The sequence below is a fragment of the Geospiza fortis genome, unplaced genomic scaffold (assembly GCF_000277835.1).
Source record: "Geospiza fortis unplaced genomic scaffold, GeoFor_1.0 scaffold130, whole genome shotgun sequence".
NCBI classification, from domain to species: domain Eukaryota; kingdom Metazoa; phylum Chordata; class Aves; order Passeriformes; family Thraupidae; genus Geospiza; species Geospiza fortis.
Genome location: NW_005054300.1, coordinates 5,000,751 through 5,014,579, shown reverse-complemented (window position 1 = coordinate 5,014,579; position 13,829 = coordinate 5,000,751). Strand labels below are relative to the sequence as shown.

The following is a 13,829-nucleotide window of genomic DNA, read 5'->3' as shown; positions in this document are numbered from 1 at the left end:
CCTGCTGACCAGCTCTCCTGCATGCTGCCTTCACAGGTTTTTCACTGCCATTTTAACAGCAACTTCTTCCCTCTGTTCCTGGAGCACCTGCTGTCAGACCAGATCTCTGTCTCTACTGGATCCTTCCTGCTTGGTGAGTTTCAGGTGGGACTGGAGGGAGCAGCTGAGTTACATAGGACCTGTCCCCAGTCTGGATTTGCCCTTCCCAAGCTCCGTCTGGGGAGAGGTGTGCTCACATGCAGGACTCTGGGCTGTAAGATTCACACATGCACACACCCCACATGTTTCCCTGGGACCTTTGAATTGTCCTTCCTGGGCACAGAAGTAACTCAGAGCCTTTTCTAGTAAGGACAAGCCTGGTGTGCTGGACACCAGACTCCAGAGCGGTATTGCTCTGAGCACTAGAGGCTGCAGAATGCAGTGTTCCCAGGATGCAGCAGAGAACACAGCCCTAAATTTCATCCCTTTCCTTCTGCAGCATACAGACCATTTCCAAGCTGCCACAGATATGTAGGCATTGGTCCTAGAGTTACCCTGGGAGGGTTCTTTGCAGGCCAGGTCTGGTCAGGCAGTCCTGTCTCTCTCATTTCTGCTCCAGGGCTGAGTTGCGGCCTCTGCATGACACTGCACAAGTCTTTTTTTCCTTTCTATCCATGAGGTTGATGGAAGAAGGTCTCCCTCTGTAGGAAAGTGTGTGCTGTGCCACAAAGCCTCTATAGGAATAAATCTGCTGCAGCCTTCTGTATATGTATATTCTGTATATGCAGAGGAGCTGCTCTGTTTTGTCCTGCTGGCAACAGCTAACCTTGCTGTCTCTCTTGGTATCATGTCTGGGGACATGTGGAAGGTGAAACTCCATCAAGCTGTTTCTGCATCTGTCTCTGCTCAGGTGTTTCCTACATTGCCCCCCATCTCAACAACCTCTACTTCCTGTCGCTCTGCCGCCGCTATGGGGTTTATGCTGTGGTGCGAGGACTCTTCTTCCTGAAGCTGGCTCTGAGTGTTGTCATGTTCCTGGCAGGACCTGATCAGGTGTATCTGCTCTGCATCTTCATTGCCAGGTAGGCAAGCACTTCCCCTGCTCTCTGCTTCCTGGGAAGCAAAATGCATTGTCCCTTTTTTAAGGAGTGGAAGGCACAGGGAACAGGGGGCAGGATCATACATAGGCCATGTGGTTTCCAGCTCTGACAGCACATGGGACAGGTCACTGCAGAATCCACAGGCTGTCCTGCTGCAGAGTGAGGGAGACAGTGATGTTCAGGAGGTCACAGACCAGCAGGACTGGTGGCAGCTTGCACCTGCATTTGCCAGCTGCTGGGAGCTTCTCTCCTCTGCAGCCCTCAGTGTGTGCTGCAGCTGCCTGTGAGCAACAACCCAGTGTGTCCTGTCCCCAGGCCTGTCTGTGTGGGAGGTCAACACTGATCTGAGGTGTCACTGCAGGGTATAAAGTCTTACTGATAGTGGTGTTCCTCTTCTGTAACTAGGGCACCTGAAATTCTTATTTCAAGTATGGGGAAACTTTTTCAAGCCTTGCCATTTTTTATGATCTGTCACATTTTTCCTGTCATTTGATAGCCCTATTCAGTGCTTTGCCTGTTGTTCTGCAGCAACCGTGTGTTCACAGAAGGGACCTGTAAGTTACTCAACCTGGTGGTCACTGATTTGGTGGACGAGGATCTAGTCCTGAACCGTAGGAAGCAGGCAGCCTCAGCCCTGCTCTTTGGGATGGTGGCTCTGGTCACCAAACCAGGCCAGACCTTCGCCCCTCTGATTGGCACCTGGCTGCTCTGTGTGTACACAGGTAAGGATGCTCCTGGGGAAAGCAGTGGAGCAGAACAGGGCAGAGTTCAGTGTCTGACACCTTGTGCTGTGCCCTGGGTGGGTGCAGAGGGCTCTTCAGTTGCTAACCTGTGCCTGGTCTCTGCATCTCCACGGCTGGTCACTCAAAGAGAATGGACAAAGATCCATCCCTACAGCCCCATTCTCACAAACTCTTCTCTGACACCAGGTTACGACATCTTCCAGCGCAACCCCCTGAACAACGTGGTGAGTGCCCAGCCGAAGCTGGAGTCTGCCGCGGCCTTGGAGCCGACTCTTCGCCAGGGCTGCTTTTACCTCCTGGTCTTTGTGCCCATCATGTGCGCCCTGCTGCAGCTCCTCAGCTGGTCACAGTTCAGCCTGCATGGGAAGCGGCTGCAGGTGGTGAAGGCTCAGCGGCAGAGCCTGACACAAGGCCAAGCACCAGAGGTCAAAACAATCTAAGGGTGCCTGAGCCTGCAGGATGCTGCTGGTTCTGGGCAGGTGAAGGGCAGGAATGGTGGGCTGAGAGCCTGATGTTCATGGTTCAGCTGTGAAATGCTGTGATGCCAATGTTTGTTCATTCCAGGTGGTCATCACTGGGGAAGGCAGAGAGGTCCAGCATGTGAGGGTCCTGAGATAGATCGCTTGATCTCAGGAGCAAGAACATTTCATCCCAGCCTGTCCCAGGAAGCAGAGAGCTGCTCATTCCAGCAAAGAGGTGCTGGGTTGCAGGTGCTAGAAAACAGACACATCCCCAATGCATTTCTCTGCACTGGGCATGGCTCTTGGGAGCCACAGCCTCTGCAGCTGAGCGGGAGGAGACTGTACAGGGAGTCCTTCTTCGCTAGAGCCTTTCACTCTTGTGGAGTGGGAGGCTTCTGAGGGACCAAGTGACCAAGGGAATGATTGTCAAACAGGAGCAGGGATGACAGGACCTTGAAGGCCTTTCTCTGTAACTGTAGAATGCTCCCACTTGCAGTGCTGTGGTTCTTGGACCAAATCCACTCTTAAGCATTTGTTGTTCACAAGACAATATGCTGCACAGCCAGGATCTGTTGGGTGTGCTGTTTTTATGCTGAGGTTCCCTTCTCTGTGGCCTTGTAGAGAAAGTTGTTGCTGGCCTGAAAAAGGTGCTGGGCTCGAACTGAGTTCAGAGCCTTGAGCTGTATCATTTCACTGGGCATCCCATTGCATGTGTTTATCCCTCATTTCCCCTCCACAGGCCCTACTACTCAGTGCTGTCACACAGCTGTACCATGAGCCCCCTCCCATTCTGGGCAAGGTCAGGGAACCGACCCCTAATCCAGCTGCTGGAAGTGCCTCCCTGCCCAGGGCAATCCCAGGTGACCCGGTGAGGCAGCCTGGTGCCCTTCCGTCTTGCAGGAGAGCACAGCCTGAAGGAGACACCAAGTCTTGCTTTTGTGCCTTTGATTCCTCTTTGGAGCCTGTCTGACACAGTACTGGGCAGTCACAGGGTTGGAATTTTACCCCTGTGGGAAGGGGCAGACACCTCAGCTCCTCTGTGCTAGAAACAGTGCCCGAGTTAGATCATCTCACCTGCTGAGAGCAGGTCAGAGAGCTGCTGAGCCAGGGACCCAAAGAGAGCAGGTGCTTTGGTCTCCCTCGTTTTGGCTGAGAGCAGGCGATAGGTAATCACCAAAGGGGTCCCTGAGGCAAGGGAGTGACTCCTCAATCCCTGTAATGTGTTTGGGGGCAGGGAGAAGGGATGTGCCAAAGCCTGTGCCTGCGTGCTGCAGGACAGGGGGCTTGGCAGGCAGTGTTTGAAGCCGTTGTACGTTAAGGGATGTTCTTTGTTTAGTCGCAGGTTCCCTCTGGGGTCTCAGCCCACCAGCCTGCCATCTTGCCTCAGGACATGGCTGCCTTCTGTCTTGGACCAAGACATTCCTGCCATGAGGCTGCTGTAGTTGTTACTGGTTCAATCATAAGTGATTTGTGCAACTTCTGACCAAGTTTGAGAATGATTCTCCATTTCATAAATTAAAGATGATCTTTTTCTGAATTGCTTGATGATTTTCTTCTAGCCAGTGGCTCTAGCCTGGTTGGGTGGATGTGGTGCTGTGGGGACATAGCTGTGGCTGGGTGGAGACAAGGGGACAGCTCCTTCTCCACAAAACTGCACTGAGGCTTGGCTGTTTCTGCAGGGGGCAGAGGGGATCACCTGCCTTTGAAGGGAAGCATCACTTACCCCTGCTGCTTTGGAAGGGCCCAGAGTTAGGCCTGTCCTATTTCTACACCAGTGGGTGCTGGGGACAAAATGGGACGGTCATAGCACTGGGCACTGTGTCACCTTCCCTGTGAGAACTACTACTCACTGCTCTCTCTGCAAACACCTGGGCTGGCACCAGCTCTTCTCACAACAGCAGTGGCATCACCCTTTCTCAGCTCAGGCTGCCCTCTTCCAGCCTTTCACCTGGCTGTAGTGACAGAAGATTCAGGGATAACGCATGTAAAGGAGAGTAAATATGGACACCACGGCTGCAGCCCAGGAATCTCCTCCCACAAAAGCCAGACCAGGAATGCAATCCTGGACCAAAGATGATGTCTCCTTGCACTCTGGCCAGCAACAATTCTGCACAGGCAAGAGAACACAAGTTACCTCCTTAAAATTGCACATGGGGGCAGAGGAGGCCAGGAGGCTTGAGTGTTGTATATGAATGACTTTATTTAAGTATGCTGGGCACCACCAGGCAACATGGTTTGGACAGTGTGCAAGGGAACAGTCAGGCAGACCAAACAAATGCTAGATTGGAGACAGCACCATCCTGCCCAGTCACTGCAGGTTACAAAATGGAGCACTGCTGCTGCAAGGCCAGCGGAGGGGCTGGGGGGATGGAGAGCACTGCCTGGGGCACACAGTAATGGAACAGAGAGGAATTTGCTGGAATTCCCCTCTGTATGCTGCAGCAAATCAGCAAGAACACAACCAGTTTCCCAGCAGAAGGCTGAGCATTGATGGCTCTTTTCTGACAGGTTCTTGCTTAAAAAACAGTCTGCTCCAATGGGGCGAGGGGAACAAGCAGCCTAGCCTCATCTGGGAGAGACCACCCTACCCACCTGCCTACAGCCTCTCCAAACCCAGGGGTGAGCCCCGAGAATGTGGTTCCTGCAGTGGCAACTGGCTGCTGCTTATATTTGTCTCAGCTGAGGCAGTGCACTGGCCTTTCCCTCACCTCTGTGGCAATCCTCCAGCTCTTACCCCATCTCTGCACCTGAGAGTGACCCAAAGGTGATGTGTGGCAAAGAACAGAAAAGAGAGAAACAAGGAGGAACTGCCACCAAGTCCAGCTCCATTGCTACTGCCATGTTCTGCAGAAAACTAATGGGAAAAAAAGAGAGCACCAAATAATGCACAAGTAAAACTGGAACAGTGGCATGCCCCAACACAAGCAGGTCTGCAGGCTGCCCAGGGCTGTTAGAGCAGTACAAGCAAAGCAGCCACCAGGTGAGCAGAAAGGCACTGCAGTGCAGCAGAACACAGCCAGCAGGACAACATCCTGCTCACACATGTGCCACCCACACCAGCCTCCCAGCGCTTTGCTGTGCTCTCCCCTGGTGCATTCCCAGTGACCAGCGAGTCCCCGCGGAGCAGGGACAGGGGTGGTGCAGGGCTGGCCTTTCCACTAAGCGTGGGTGCTGTGCGCAGTGCGAACATCGAGCAGCGGGCAGCTGGGCAACAGGTGCTCAAAGAAGACCCAAAGCATAATTCCCAGGTGCTGTGGTCAGTATTTGAGAGATCCTCAGACATTTCAATAAATAAAACAATTCTTACATTACAATGCACCTTCCCAATTATTATTTTGCCCCAGAATGGATAAAGTACACAAGAGTTATGCCTGGCTGTGAATACATGCTCCCTTTGCCCTGACATGGCAGGAAGGAGGGAAACAGCCTCGACTCTTACAAAGAACACGAGAAGTCAGCACTGTAAATCTTGGCAGGTTGAGGGGGAACACACAAGTGCCTTCACGCCCATTCCGGGGTATTTGCTTCCAGAGGAGAAAAGGTATTTAAAACAAGGTACGAGAGAATAACCGTCTAGTACAATGATAGCTGATTAGATTTGCTTTGTTCTACTCCATGCAATACAAACTAAGTCCTATCGCCAACTTCTCCAGCTGTGGTGCAGACCCCACCTCAGGCTAAGAAGTTACACACTCATACACACACTCACACACCAAAACAGTGGGGGTAAATGGACTTAACTGCTGAGAATGTGCTTTCTCTTAATAAAAAATATATTAAAAACAACTTCAAAAACTTACTGATGGTGAAGACACCGCTGAAGAAGGAAGTAGCTATGGGGCCTCAGCTATGTGTTTCCAGACAATCCAGGCATTGCAGTCAGGCTGACTAAAGCCTGCACGAGCAGTCTGCAGTGGTTGGCTCCCTTCTGTCTTGCCAGGCAGTTTCTATAAGCTGTTCCCTTTGTTTTTGCTTATTTGTTTTACAATGACAGATGTGACTGTGATACAGAAAATAAGGGACTGAAATGAAAAAGGAATGGGCCATTCTGGAGAAATGTAGATTGGTATTTTCTCCTATCCATAAAAAAAGAAAACCAAAACAAAACAAAAAAGAAGTTAGTAGTACTAATACAACCCTCCTGCTGCTGTCGTCTTTGCTCAGTGACATCGGGGCATGCTGGCGCACACACACACACACAGGCAGCTCTCAGACACTCGGACTCAGAAAAGCGAGTTTAAGTGAGTCTTCGGAGGAGACTGAGGACAGGTCCCAGGGCTAGAAGGTTTTTCGGTGGATGGCACGAGCTCCATCTTCTTCATATTCCTTTTTCGAAACCCACATTTTCTTAAAGGTGTCCAGAGAGGCCAGGATAGAGCCACTAGGGAGAGACAGGCATGTTATGGGTTAAAGGAAAATGCTGGGGGCACTCTCATAGTATCTCTGCAGAGATGGGCTGTTTCTTTTGTGACACTTCCCCATGACAGTAAGGTGCTCAGTTACACGTGACAGACACACTCTCTGGACAGTCACTCCCTCTCCTACTATCCTCAAATGTGCCAGTGCTACAGAGCCTGGCACCACCTGCCCCCTCCCACACGACCTGGTGACTGCTACTTCAAGAACACAGCAAGCATTGCCCAGCTGAGCAACAAAACCCCCGCCACACAGCACCAGCTGGGATAACAACATGAGAGCTACTGGGCTATGCCTCCCCAGCCCAATCCCACAGAAAAATGTGTTGCTGTGCAGCACATCCATACCCAATCCACGTGGAATACAATCTCTCCTGAGGAGCCGATATCTGGAAGAAAGAGAGAATCAGTCTGTACCTTCCCAAGCTCCAGTCTGCTCCTCCTGGCACACTGCCCACACTTCAGCTAGCACCTGACACAGACATGATCTCTCCCAACAGAAAGACACCTGGCACTCCCCTCAAAACAACCACTCTGGTCCAGAATGCTGGACAGGGATCATGTCAGAGGAGCCACCTTCTCAGTGATGAAACCAAACTGATTTTCATCACAACAGCAAATACTGTTGGGCATGTGAGTGTCTCAGGAAAGGCATTTCTGATTTGAAGTAAATGGCAGCTGCAGTCTGAGCGAGGTTCTTTCAAGGTCCCAGACCAACACACTTGGTAAGTGACAAACACAAAAGAGATGGCTTTTACCCTTATTTTGACGTCCTTCGGAGCTAGTTTCTTCACTTCACTCAACAGCCTGTCACCAAAGCCTACACAAGAGAGAAAACATGTAGTGTGAGCACCTCAGCAAAATCCCAAGTTCCATCCACTAACAATGTGGACATGGCCTCTGCAGTCCTATACAAATACCCCATTCCACATCTTCCACAGAGTCCAGAGTCTGTGTAAGGACTCTGGGGAGGCACAGAACACAGACAATAACAAAACAGGACTTTGTCTCACTAAGAGCTCAAATACTGGCATAATGGGCTCTATTCCTCAGCAGCAACCTGAGTCAAGCAAACAAGCTTTTTAGCTAGGACCTCCTCCTTCCCTAGGCATTCCTCCTGTGTCCAGCCCATTTGTACAGGGGGTTGAATGGGAAGACTGGATCTATTTGGAGATGTCAACCAGTGGATAACAGACTGATGGGTTCTGGCAGAGCATATCTTTAGGTCAGCTAGTACCAACTGAGCCCTGAGGGGATGGGTTGAAACCTTTCTGCACACATATAGCTGACACTCATGCAGGACTAGGACCACTGAACTCTCACATATCAGAGACCTAAAGAAACCTTAGAAGATAGAAGAGTCCTTTTTGGTATCTAGTCTCAGATATCGTGAGCTACAGAGCAGGAATAAACACAGCTATTCAGTCCTTCCACAGGAACTGATTGCAGGAAAACAGTAAAAGCTCTCCGAGCTCAGAAAGTGATGTACGAGGGCACGTGTCCTGCATACCCAGCAGGATATGACTAGGACTCAGAAAATTAGGAATGAAATGCCCTGATAGAGCAGAATTTACACAGCCCCCACCCCAGAGGACAAACTGGGTGATCTGGATTATCTTCCCAGTTTCACATGAGAAAGAAGCAAGAGATCGGGTATGTCACAGCACACTGAAAGAGAAGAGGCAGGAACCTTTGAAAAGTGTGGAGCCTCCAGACAGCACAATGTTGGAGAACAGTGTTCGCCTCAGATCCATGTCTGACTTCTGAATGGCAAAAACGAGCACTTCGTGAAGTCCTTCACATTCCTCCCCTATCAGGTCCGGCCGGAACAGGAGCTCTGGGGCTCGGAAACGGGCAGGGCCAATCTGCAAGAGCAGAAGTTAGGACAGAGGTAAGAGAACAGTGTGGCTTTCTTCACTACCTACAGATGGGCCTGCCTTTCTTAGGTGAAGCTTCAGAGTAATTAAACTTCCTGAACATTTATGCTGCATTACTAGATCCCAAGTGAATGCCAGTCTGGACTACAACCCCTACAAAGGGCACCATTTACAATTTGCAGATGAAAGAGATGAAGAAACTTGTTCAGCCCCGTATGGCAGGTCTGGCATAAAGGGAGCAAATCCAGCCCTGGTACTGGAGGTAAAACCTGTATTTCCTCTCTTTCGACCATTCTATAGTGGGCTGAGTCTTCTAAGGAGTATTCCTAACTCCTCAAGTCAACTGTTAATGCACAGGAGACATTCTAGGCAGGACAAAAGGCACTGTATATAAAACCACTGATGGATTTAGCGAGCTGACACCTACTCACACTGCATACCTGATCTGCATAACGTTAGTTAGATCAGAGCCTGGTCTCAAACAGCTCAGAGTCCCCATTGTTACAATGCATCCTTACACAGAATTTCTAGCAGAAGTTGTGAGGTTTCTAGTAAAGTTTTCTTTCCTTAAAAATTCTAGTGCCCAGTCAACAGCCTAGGATGAGTTATGGTCTTTTAAAATTATCCCCTCCCACCTAACACTGCATGAAATTTCCCGTCACTGGGGAGCTTTTCTGGAAACTGTGCCTCACATGAGGAATTCTGTAAGAGTGGTCTTTACAAACCTCAATAGTGCTTCCATCTGGCAGGTAGTACTGAGCCTTCTCAGTCTCCAGAGTCTCATCCTTCTGGGGGTTTATTGACAGGTAGCAGGCACGCTGGAGAGGAAACAGAGTCAAGGAGAGGGAGATGAGATGGGTAAACCCAAATGCCTCTCATAAAATGTTTTTCTCACTAAGAGTCAAAATCCACGTATCCCTCTGGGGAGATTGATTTCAACAGTATTATGTGCTGGAGAAAAGAACTTTAAGGTTCACAACAGGCAAACTACATTGCAATATCCCACTTGTGATCCCTAGCTGCCATGGATTTTACTCCATGAAGGGAAACAAACACTACTGAAAGCCATCATCAGACCCTGAAAAATTGCAGCACAGGTAAATGCAAAACTAATTCTGAACCACCAGCCCATCTTCACCTCCATATTAACAGCCTCTCAACGGGGATTAATATGGTTTTGACTATAACTCTCCCAGAATATGGGACAGCTGAGGCTGCAAATGACCTCTTGCAAATGATCTTGTCTATGCAGGGTCCCCTAAAGCAGGCTGTCCAGGACCACATCCAGATGATATTACCAAGGATGGAGACTCCACAACCCTCTAGACAAACTGTGCCAGCACTTGGTCACCCTCGCGCTAAAGAAAGTTTATGTTCAGGCAGAACCTCCTGTGCTTCAGTTTGCGCATCTTGTCCTGTCACTGGACGTCACTGAAATGAGTCTGGCTGTGTTTTCTCTGCACCCTCCCTTCAGACATTTATATACGTTAACTCTCCCTAAACATTTTTTGTGGCTGAACAGTCCAAGCTCTCCCTGCCTTTCCACATGTAAGAGTCCTTTAATCATCTTAGTGGCCCTGGACTCCCTCCACCAATGGATTTCGGGGCAGAGCTAGGTAGGCTGAAACTTCCCACCAGATTTCACACTTCCCACAACTTCCCTTGAGAAGAAATTCCCTCTTGGACAAACACAGAAACAAGGCAGGGCATCACCTCCTTGATGGTCTTGACAATCTCAAACTCAGAGGTTGTGTGGAAGTCATAGCCTTCCTTCCGGAGATAGAGGCGCAGGAAGCGGGAGACATCCCGGCCAGCGATGTCGATCCGCATGATGGAGTGAGGCATGGCAAAGCCTTCATAGATGGGAACCGCATGGGTGACGCCATCCCCGGAGTCCAGCACCACTCCCGTGGTCCTGCCGGTCGCGTAGCTACCAAAGGGACAAAGGCTCAAGTCAGAACAAGCAACTCAAAGTGAGCTCAGGCAAGCAGCACATCCACACTCAACACAGGAAGCAAAGATTTCACATAAAACAGGGCCTAAAAAACCCTCAAAATGCAAGTTCTGTTGGCAGTTCAGCAAATTTCCTGTAAACTCTTTATTACATAAATTGAGTTTCAGCTCTTGCATGAAAAATGGGGGAAGACATCAGTGAGGTCTTCCACGATGTTTTTGTAGAATGGATTTCATGGCAACATTCCACAAACACAAATCAAAGACAAAAGACACTTACAGGCTAAGCACAGCTTGCATGGAGATGAACAGTGCTGGCACATTGAAGGTCTCAAAAAACACCTCAGCAGCACGCTCTCTGTTCTTGCGCGGGTTTAGGGGTGCTTCTGTCAGCAGCACAGGATGCTGGGAAAGAGAAGAAGGAGCTGTGCTGCAGTAACCAGGAGGCAGTAGGGGTGTGTTCCTAAATGTTTCTGCTTATTTATTCATTTTAGGAACCACTGGTGCAAGAGGGCAGGTACAAAGGAGTAATTTCAGCTGAGCTGTATTAGATTGAACAATCTCTATTAGGTTGGAAGACCAGCAGGGTTCTGTTCTAGTTATGAAGAAGTGTTAGGAAATGTACTCTGTGAGTAACTCTGACCCATGAAGGACAATAGGATGACTCTCAGTGAGAAAAATCAGCCAGATTAGCCAAAATACACACCCTAAGAAAGGGTGAAGGCATATGGTCTTTCAGCACAGGCAGACAGAAATATTCCTACTCCACAACTTAGATTGCTCTCACACATTTAATAATTTTTTGGTCTGATGCTTCCAGACCACAGGACTGTGGTTTTCTCCTTCCTCACTTCAAATCATGTCACTGCTGAGTGGATATGCCTGATGTGCAGGCAGAACAGGAAAAGTCAGAAACGCTTGGCCAAGAGTAGAATCATTAGAGAGAGCGTGAATAGCAAATGTGAAAGGCAGATTTTCAGTTAGGCCAGACCATCAGATCTGGAGAAGAATTCTGCTTGGACACTTCTTGTGCAGTATCTCTTGAGAGGCGAAAGAACCTAATTTAGCAACAGACACACATTCAGAAAGAAGGCCAAAGGAAAAGTCCCAAATCTTTCCAAGATCCAAGGCTCCTGGTGTTACACGCACTGAATGACGCCTATGCCTTTACATAACGTGGTCTCTCACCTCTTCTGAGAAAGTCTGGAGCTGGTCTTTAGAATACACGTACTGCCAGATGCGCTCCATGTCATTCCAGTCCTTCACTATGCCGTGCTCCATCGGGTATCGGATCGCAAGAAGACCTCTGTGCTCCTGAGCAAACAGGAAGAACAAGAGAGCATCAGAGCTTCCAACAATCACACTTCCGAGCACTGTGACTTACTGTCAGACTCACCTACAGCTTTGATTCCACTAAAAGATAACTTATCTATAGCATACAGGGCAAAACCTGAACATTCATCACAAACATCTCTCCCAGAGAAGCCAAGACTAGACAAGGCCTTTTCATACCAAGTAGGAATGTTTACATCTGACATTTGCAGAGCATATTCCATCAAAACACTTTTAAAGTCAACACACACAGACACCTATCATATGGTGTCTTTGTACTACCAATCAGCCATGACATAAAAAAAACGCAATAGGATGTTACTGGGGAATGCAGTTTGAAGGGCTCACAAGAAATGTGACCACACAACTGACTACATGCTGACAGAAGCAGGACTGCAGGAGAGAAGCTTCCTGCCCAGAGCAGGGAGATATACAGCAATTAAGTAGGGTCCATTTCTAAAATTCCCAGTCAAAAGTATGTAACCATACAGAGCTAAAAGTAGCCTAAAAAGAAAAAGAGAGATATCAAAGGCCTTGGGAACTAAGCCTGTGTCAACAGATTGGCTGACATTAAGCTTCACATTCCACCTTGGACACACATGAAAGTGACAACCTGTTCTACTCTTCGGACCTACACGATACCAAAGAGCCACAGCCCATCTGCCACATTCCCCCCTTACAGCAGCACACTGAGATATATGGACAAGTGCAGTGTACAGGTGTTCTTACCTCTGCCTTTGGACCAATGAAAATGTCCCCTTCTAAAGCACCAGCCATAACACGAACGTGCTTTGGTCTGCCCACACTAGAACAGAGACAAGAGAGTAAATGCTTCTACAAAGAGCTCAGATGCACCCAAGAATTCCATACTTTGTGTTTCTCTCTGTCCTAACCAGAACTTTTGCAGTGGGTGAGTTTGGGGGTGTTACCAGGTGCAGACAGACCCAGGTTTGCTCTGAGCTAATCTCAGAAATTGGGTGAAGGGGACAGATTGTGGACAGTTCTGAACTGGCTGGACATAAACCAGCTGAGTCTGGCCATATTTTCACTGATTATTTGGACTCATCTGTTTCAACAGTGCCTGGGATGAACATGGCTAGACTGAGCAATTGTCTGAGGTGTTGGATCCACATGTGCTGCCTGACCTCAGGCAGACTTCTCAGATTAGACATTTGTGTCCCATGACCCACCATCCCATACAGAACATAATGCTCAGAACACAAAACTACTCACTAAAAGCCCACCACACTGAAAATAAAAGCCAGTGACTATTCAGAGCTCCCGTTCCAGCAGTCTTCATCCTGGCAAAACTCTTACAAAACTTACAAAAAAGTGTGGCAGGAATCAAGACATCATACCACACACCAAAAAAATACAGAGGTCTTCAGACCTCTTATCCCAAGTTTTACTTTTTCCAGGTGCTTCTCCTCATGTGTGCAGATTAAAGGATCCTACAGCTTTGGTTGTGTGTTGAGCCTCACAAAGTGACGTCATCTTTTATGCTGTGTGTGTGCCCCCAAAAATCTCAAAATATTTAACAGCGGAGCTCTCATCTTCCTGATGCTTCTCTGCAGCAGGTAGAAAAGAATAACTCGTTTTTGCATTCATAAAACTGGGCAATTCTTCCCCTCTACATATCAAAGAACTGGTACACAGTACTAAGAACTTACCAAGACCAGCAGAATACTTACTAGTTAGGAAAGCAGTATTTTGGTATTTGATCGCCTGCAAAACCTGCTTTAATCACACCCGAGCCCTGTGGAAGCAACAGACAAATATGTGAGCTTATCACTCATTCCATCATCTTCACAAGTTTTAGAGGAGCCCCAAAGTACATCAAGACTGCCAGATCCTCTCCTTTCTACTAGGAATAAAGCTCCCAAGGGACTGACTCTCCAGGCTGCTTGGGGATGGGAAGCGCCAGCTTGGCTGTTGGAGGGAGTGACTGGCACCCTCTCTGGCAGTGACA

The 13,829-nt window shown here is 48.8% G+C and overlaps 2 protein-coding genes across 8 annotated transcripts in view; one reads left to right on the top strand and one right to left on the bottom strand.

The window, feature by feature from the left end:
• The window catches only part of MFSD13A (major facilitator superfamily domain containing 13A), a 13,565-nt gene extending 9,745 nt beyond the window's left edge, over positions 1-3,820 (top strand). For 5 of the 7 annotated variants that reach the window (XM_031063680.1, XM_031063665.1, XM_031063687.1 and 2 more), the window contains 4 exons: positions 37-133; positions 890-1,061; positions 1,608-1,801; positions 2,009-3,820. In XM_031063680.1, the coding sequence (XP_030919540.1) occupies positions 37-133; positions 890-1,061; positions 1,608-1,801; positions 2,009-2,262 (717 nt within the window). In that variant the 3' untranslated portion in view covers positions 2,263-3,820. The remainder of the gene's footprint in view (positions 1-36; positions 134-889; positions 1,062-1,607; positions 1,802-2,008) is intronic. The other 2 variants (XR_004082570.1, XM_031063691.1) reach the window with 2 other exon arrangements.
• Positions 3,821-4,463: 643 nt separating this feature from the next.
• On the bottom strand, positions 4,464-13,664 carry ACTR1A (actin related protein 1A). The gene is given in 10 exon segments (XM_005416412.2): positions 4,464-6,664; positions 7,047-7,087; positions 7,457-7,518; positions 8,389-8,563; positions 9,301-9,393; positions 10,289-10,505; positions 10,809-10,933; positions 11,717-11,842; positions 12,590-12,665; positions 13,552-13,664. Coding segments are annotated over 10 exon segments (1,131 nt in total). The 3' UTR covers positions 4,464-6,561.
• Between the last annotated feature and the right edge of the window lie 165 nt (positions 13,665-13,829).